General features: G+C 40.4%; 1 protein-coding gene and 1 pseudogene across 1 annotated transcript in view; both read left to right on the top strand.

The window, feature by feature from the left end:
• MRPS31 (mitochondrial ribosomal protein S31) overlaps window positions 1–7,883 on the top strand; it is a 57,562-nt gene that overhangs the window by 21,910 nt on the left and 27,769 nt on the right. The window contains exon 5 of the mRNA XM_006752625.2: window positions 4,928–4,992. Within this exon, the coding sequence (XP_006752688.1) occupies window positions 4,928–4,992 (65 nt within the window). The remainder of the gene's footprint in view (window positions 1–4,927; window positions 4,993–7,883) is intronic.
• The window catches only part of LOC102773383, a 2,299-nt pseudogene continuing 1,240 nt past the window's right edge, over window positions 6,825–7,883 (top strand).

Genomic DNA, 7,883 nt, shown 5'->3' with positions numbered 1-7,883 from the left:
TAGTTTCAAGCTGCCTGGCTGCCGGCCGCCATCTTGGCTGTCAGTTAATTTGCATATCTCGCTGATTAGCCAATGGGAAGGGTAGCAGTCGTACGCCAATTACCATGTTTCTCTTTTATTAGTGTAGATAATGACTGTGTTAAAAAGCTGATTAAAGAATCCCAGAAAAGGGGAAGCAATGGTGGGATACCAAGTTGTTCACCCTGCTCTGACTTGGGACAGACTGAGACAGTCCAGGCTGTTCTGATTTTTTTTCAGTTAGAGACAGAGAGGTGTGAGTTACAGAGCACTGACTTTAGAGTCACACTAGTCTGCCATAGAATTTTAGCACTGTGCCACTGACTAATTCTGTGACTGGGGAAATCGTTTTGTTTCTCCATCTATAAAATGCTGAAAGTGAAGCCTGGCTTAATGTCTTTCTTGAATAATAGAAAAGATACATGTATAAACCATATTTAGTAGTTGCACAGCAAATTGTTTCCTTCCCTTCCTCTTTACTACATTGTGCTTTTAAAATCCCATACTTTGCTGAATCATTCCCTCTTTACTGTGAGTTACTTTTTTTTTTCCTAAATATATATTTTATTGATTTTTTACAGAGAGGAAGGCAGAGAGATAGAGAGTTAGAAACATCGATGAGAGAGAAACAGATCAGCCACCTCCTCACACCTCCTACTGGGGATGTGCCCGCAACCAAAGTACATGCCCCTGACCAGAATCGAACCCGGGACCCTTCAGTCCACAGGCCAATGCTCTATCCACTGAGCCAAACCGGTTACAGCTGTGAATTACTTTAATCCATCAATCTGTTCACCTGACTTGAGGTTGAGGGATGCTTGGTAGGGAGAAGAATGCAAGACACTGAGGATAGTTCTGGAGCACAGATGCCTATGTTTACAATACTTGGAACTTGCTAGAGGGAAATATGTGATGTGAAATCACCTTGTCTAATTTTAATATGGACTTTACATTTTTCAGTTGAATTTAGTAGAAAAAAAGTAATTTGATCCCGAAAATAATTCAAAATTATTTTAAAAATTAACCCTACCTTTTAAAAAAATATGAGAAAGGGAGAGGGAGAGAGATAGAAACATTGATGAGAGACACATATATTAGCTGCCTCATGCACATCCCCTACTAGGGATTGAGTCCGCAATGGAGGCATGTGCCCTGCCCAGGAATTGAACCTATGACCTCTCAGTGCTTGGATCGATGCTCAACCATTGAGCAATACCAGCCAGGCTAACCCTATCTTTATAAACTGGTTTTAATCTGCCAGTAAATATACTCAAGCATGAATGTGAATTGAGGGATACAGCAGTTGATTAAAATATACAAGGAAAAGTTACCTGACGTTAATTTCAATAGTTAAAAATAGTTATGTAAAGAAAGTTCATTATTATTTTAAAATTACAGAACAATTGCTTAGTTTTTGTTTTGTTTTTTTAATTTTTTAAAACTTATTTCAGAGAGGAAGGGAGAAGAAGGGAGAGGTAGAAACATCAGTGATGAGAGAGAATCATCAATCAACTGCCTCCTTCATGCTCCCTATTGGGGATTGAGCCTGCAACCCGGGCATGTGCCCTGGCTGGGAATCAAACCATGACCTTCTCTTTCATTGGTTTATGTTCAACCACTGAGCCACACCGGTCAGGCCAGAACCATTGCTTTGTAAGTGGGAATATTTTGATTTATCTGCAATCATTTATAATTATAATTTCTAATTAAACATGTAGCCTGGTCAGTGTGGCTCAGTGGTTGAGCATCGATCCATGTACCAAGAGGTCATTGGTTCAATTCCCAGTCAGGGCACATGCCCGGATTGCGGGCTCAATCCTCAGTAGCGGGTGTGCAGGAGGCAGCCAATCTGTTTCTCTTTCATTGATGTTTCTCTTTTTCTTCTCCCTCTCCCTTCTTCTCTCTCTAAAAATCAATTTAAAAAACACACATACATATTTTAAAAAACAGGCTTTACTTTCTGCCTTTAAGAAAACTGCTGACTTTAGCAGCATTTTTGTGTGTGCGGGCGGCCTCTTTGGGTTCATTTTGTTTGGGACTCTTCATTTCCTAGACTTGTATGTCTATTTCCTTTGCCAGGATAGGGAAGTTTTCAGTCATTATTTCTTCAAATAGGTTTTCAATCCTTCGATGTTTCTCTTCTTGTACCTCTGTGGTACAAATGTTGTTATGCTTTATCTTGTCCCAGAGGTCCCTTAAACTATTCTCATTTTCTCTTATTCTTTGTTCTTTTTGCTGATCTGATTGGGTGTTTTCTGCTACCTTATCTTCCAAACCAGTGATATTATCCTCTGCTTCATGTAATCTGCTATTGATTCCATCTAATGCAGCGGTTCCCAGCCTGTGGGTCGAGACCCCTTTGGGGGTCGAATGACCCTTTCACAGGGGTCGCCTAAGACCATTTGAAAACACATATATAATTACATATTGTTTTTGTGATCACTATGCTTTAATTATGTTCAATTTGTAACAATGAAAATACATCCTACATATCAGATATTTACATTATGATTCATAACAGTAGCAAAATAACAGTTACGAGGTAGCAACAAAATAATTTTATGGTTGGGGGTCACCACAACATGAGGAACTGTATTGGATGGTCTCGGCATTAGGAAGGTTGAGAACCACTGATCTAATGTATTCTTCATTTCTGATTTTTTATTCTTCATTTCTGACAAGTTCTTTTTTATGACTTCTATCTTTTTGTGTAACTTCTCACTGAGTTCATCTACTCTTCCCCTAAGTTCATTGAGCATCCTTATAACCAGTGTTTTGAACTCTGCATCTAGTAGATTGCTTGCCTCCATTTTGTTTAGTTCTTTGTCTGGAGATTTGATCTGTTCTTTCATTTGAGACATGTTTCTTTGCCTCCTCATTTTGGCTGCCTCCCTGTTTGTTTCTATGTATTAGGTGGATCTGATCCATCTCCCAGTCTTGGCAGGGTAGCCTTATGTGGTAGGTGTCCTATGGGGTGCAGTGGCACAGCCTTCCTGATCACCTGAGCCAGGTGCTCCAGAAATGTTCCTTGTATGGGTTGTGTTTACCTTCTTGTTGTGATTAAGTCTTGATTGCTATTGGCACATCATTGAGTGGGTGGGATTGACCCTCAGACCGACTGGTTGTGAAGATTGGCCATGACTACAGCAGACAAGCTGTTGTTTTGGGGGCTGACCCCACAAAGTGGGATTTGCTGTAGCAGGGCTCTGATGCCTGCTATGTCATTTGTGGAACTAATTGGGTGGTGCTGTGGTGTGCTCTGAAGCTGGCCTCTTGGTGTGTTGGCTCTGGGGCCTCTTGCGGGTAGGGGGCAGGTATCATTACAGGCCTAAGTCAGCTGCTACCTGTGCCCAACCCTGAGGCCGCTTGGTAGGACCTACAAAGTGAGTGTTTGGTAGCTGCCTCTGCTGAGTTTGGAGGTTCCTGGGAGAGGCTAGGCTGCAAACCAATGCCAGAAGCCAGCTGCCACTAGTGCTGAGCTGGGGACTACTTAGCAAGAGTTATAGGGCACACTGAGGCTGGTCACTTCTTGTTTGGGGTTGTTTGGAACCTTTCAGAGATTTTAGGTAAGTCTACATTGAGGGCTGAGGCCAGCCACTTGTGAATAACAGTCACTGAAAGGTTCTGCCATGTGCACAAGTTATGTGGGGTGGGTTCTCAGGGAATTACCAGGGTGAACAAGTTTAATGGAGACTCAGATATGGCACTAGCAGGCTGGATAGGGGGAGGGCTCAGCAAAAGGACGATGGCACCTGCCAGCACTTTTAGTACTGGAGAGAACTGCTCCTCCAACCTACACCCTGAAGCCAGACAATTCAGTTTCCCCTGTTTGTCCCTGGTGCTTTGAGCAACTACCCCAATTCAAACTCAGTGAGTTCCTTAGTGAATAAGCCCTTTAAGAGGAAAGCCTGGAACTCTAGCAGACCTCCCTCTCACCCGGGCAGAATCCAAGCTAATTCTCATAGCCAGATGTTGTGGGGACTCCTCTTCCTGCCACTGATGGTCTAGGCCAGTGGTCGGCAAACTCATTAGTCAACAGAACCAAATATCAACAGTGCAACAATTGAAATTTCTTTTGAGAGCCAAACTTTTTAAACTTAAACTATATAGGCAGGTACATTGTTATTAACTTAATTAGGGTACTCCTAAGGCTTAGGAAGAGCCACACTCAAGAGGCCAAAGAGCCGCATGTGGCTCTCGAGCCACAGTTTGCCGACCACTGGTCTAGGCTGGATGCCCAGTATTGGGCTGGGACTCCTCACCCTCAGGGAGGACCTCTACATCAGAGCTATCCCTCCCGATTTATAACCAACACATGTGAGTTTGGGACTAGTCCTTTTAAATCTCCGCTCCTTCTATCAGTATCATGGAAGCTACTCCTTTTTATTCTTAGTGATAGGAGTTCTGTTTTGTTAGTCTTCTGGTGTTTCTCAAGGGTGGTTGTACTATAATTTAGTTGTACATTTTTTTGTTAGTTGTGTAATTTTGATATGGTCTCAGGAGGAAGTGAACACAGAGTTAACCTACTTTGATATCTTGACCAAAGTTCTAGATTCATTTATGACAGCTTCTAATTTTGCATATTTTGATAGTTTCCCACAACATTGAGTTTTCTAAAACATTAATATGAGATGGAGCAAATAAAAATTATGGCAAATTAGGCTAATCTTTACAATTAGGTATTTTGGAAATTAGGCTTTTCACTGTTTTGTTATATTATGATGTAAAAATTCAAGTTCATCTGTTCCTATTTTTAGTTATTAGTCTTAAAGATATGGCAGTTTAATTAAAATGTCTGGTGTCATCAGTGGAATTACTTTAATATCTACATTGAATACTTTATATATATTTTTTTCTCATAAACAATTTTTATACTCATTGAATAAATTATTTTTTTCTCTAATTTTAGGTTTTTTGGAAAGAGACTTAATATTTTTGATGTTAAGGCAGCTACTGAAGAGGCACCTGAAACAGGTTTGTTAAGAAAAGAACAACACTATTTCTCATGTATAGAAAAATTCTATCTTTCATAAATGTCCTTAATGTTTGATTGCATAATAATCAGGTATTTAAATATTCCATCCTGTCATTGTCATGGATCCTGTTTATGAATGTACTTGCTGACATTGCTAGCCTTTGTCATATTTTCCTCTTGAAATGTTTCATTCTGTGAGGCAATGGGAAGTAAGGGGTGACTACCAGCCACATGAATCCAGAGCTATAGATTGGCTACTAATTTGGAGTAGAACATTGATCTCCCACTATTTGCAGTGTACCTATGTACTATTGCAGAAAGATACACTGGTTTCTGCCGTAAGGCATCTCACTGTCTAGAAGAGGAGATAGCATTGGTAGACCTAACTTACTGATTTAGTGATTGCGTAGGAGATGGGATGAGGAATATTCAAGGAATATATTTAGCAGACTTGTAGTGTTTTTTTCTTAGTGCACAGTCTGTTCTCTGTTTTTTTCTCCTTTAGGCAAGAAGTCAAATCCTTCAAATTTGCCATTTTAAGTCTAATTAAAGAGACATAAGAATATCTTTTTGCTTGGCATTAAGTTTGATTTACTGATAAAATAACTGAAGAAACTCAATACAAATGGTCTCCAGCTTACAAGTTATTTCCAATTCTAAAGATTGTAAGCTTTTTGGACCTTGGTAGACATAATTTTATATTTAATATTTAAGTTCCTAAGCCCCCCTGCCAGTGACTCATGTAAACTTTCTATCATTTACTGGTTTTCCTACTGTTCAATAAGCTCATGATATTAGGGGCTGGGTCTCAGTGATCTTTATATAGTAGCACCTAGCGAAGTGGCTTACGGATAATAGGAATTCGTTATTTTAAATCTTAAAATCCTTTTTTGAACAAATTGGGATAAACTATATATTCATAAAGGAAAGGAGTTAATTCAATCAATGTTTATATATTTAAATGAAGTTGAAGCTAAGAGAACACCCCACCCTGTATTGTGCTGACTGCATTCTGTCCTGTGTGATGAAAAGGAAATGCACAGGCATGGGGAAAGGATCACCTTTCCCCTAATGAAGTGGCAACTGTTAAGCTTGCCTCAGAGAGGGAATTTGTTGTCAGGGCAATTGCTATTGTCCATCTAATGAATAGCCAGAAGAGACACTTGGATTCTTGAAAGAGCCAACTTGCTTTTTTAAAATCAGAATATTATTTCTAAAACTGAAAATAGCTAGCAAGGAGGTAATAAAAGTTATATGTATTTTACAAAATAGTATAAAATAATGAAACTCTAATAAGGAAAGTAATGCACAAATTTATGTCAATTTACTCTAAGGAAGGTATTGTTTTAATAAGCTATATTACATTTGAATGTCATTTTCCCCCAATTAAATACAAGAATAGCAATAATGTGCAAACCTAAATTTAGTATTTATTCACTGTTGTTTCCCGACCACCTAAAATATGCCTGACTTATAGTTGGCATTCAATAATTATTTACTGAACAAATGAATGAGTTCTTCTGTCCCATGATTGCCACATTTTGCTCCCCACTAAGTTCTTACTAGTGCTGCAAAGAATATAGTCCTATACCCTATTGCTTATCCTAGAGAGATTTGGTTTGGGTATCTGGATTATTCAGCCTCAGATTATGCCATACTAACCTCTCTGAGTTTCCCATCCATCACTTATAAAATGGAGCTAATCTCAAGGATTAAATAAAATAATACAATTAAAGTGTCAGGCATAATGCCTGAATCACAGTGCACATTCAATAGATAGTCACAGCTATTAACATCAATCTACTATATATATAAAAGGCTAATATGCAAAGTGTCCCCTTGGGAGTTCAATCACTCGCTATGACGTGTGCTGACCACCAGGAGGTAGCGCAGAGCAAAGGAAGGCCTCAGCCAGCAACTGGGGAAGGAAGGCCCCGGCCGGCAGCTGGAAGGCCCCGATTGGTCATGATAGCCAGCCAAGCTTAGGGACTCTACCCGTGCACGAATTTTGTGCACTGGGCCTCTAGTTAATAATGATGAAACATCAGGAATTGTGGTGTGAGAGATCCTCTCCTCTTGAAATTACAACAAGTTAACTAGCTATAATTCAACAAAGAAGGAGGTCAGGGTTCAATTCCTGGTCAAGACACAGGCCCAGAGAGCAACAGAAACTAAGAGGAGCTCAAACTGTTATAGTCTCGCCTTCAGAACTTTCAGAAAACATCACAGCCCTGCCAATACCTTGATTTGAGCCCAGAAAAACGTCCAGAACAGTCAAACTTCAAGTGAAGACCGGTCTTCAAGCGACAGCTACGCAAGATGGCAGCCAGCACGGGCTTGGGAGTAAAAGTCCCTCGCAATTTTTGACTGTTGGAAGAACTTGAAGAAGGCCAGCAAGGAGGAGGAGATTGCACAATTAGTTGGGGTGTAGAAGATGATGAAGACATGACACTTACAAGATGGACAGGGATGATAATTGGGCCTCTAAGGACAGTTTATGACATGGGTGGGCAAACTTTTTGACTCGAGGGCCACAGTGGGTACTTAAACTGGACCGGAGGGCCAGAACAAAAGCATGGATAGAGTGTTTGTGTGAACTAATATAAATTCAAAGTAAACATCTACACTAATAAAAGAGAAAAATGGTAATTGGCGTACGACGCTACCCTTTTCATTGGCTAATCAGGGCTATATGCAAATTAACTTCCAACTCAGATGGCAGTTAACTGCCAACAAGATGGCAGTTAATTTGCATATGTAGGCACAATACAGGGAGGCGAAGGGAAAGCAGGAAGAAGCCCCCTGCCATTGACAGTGATCAGAAACCCAGGGGGGATCTAAGAACTGGGGGGCAGGGCACAAGCGGCCCTGGGGCCGCCTTTGCCCTGCC

This window comes from Myotis davidii, unplaced genomic scaffold, assembly GCF_000327345.1.
Source record: "Myotis davidii unplaced genomic scaffold, ASM32734v1 scaffold310, whole genome shotgun sequence".
In the NCBI taxonomy this organism is placed as follows: Eukaryota; Metazoa; Chordata; class Mammalia; order Chiroptera; family Vespertilionidae; genus Myotis; species Myotis davidii.
This window is presented reverse-complemented; position numbering and strand designations above follow the sequence as displayed.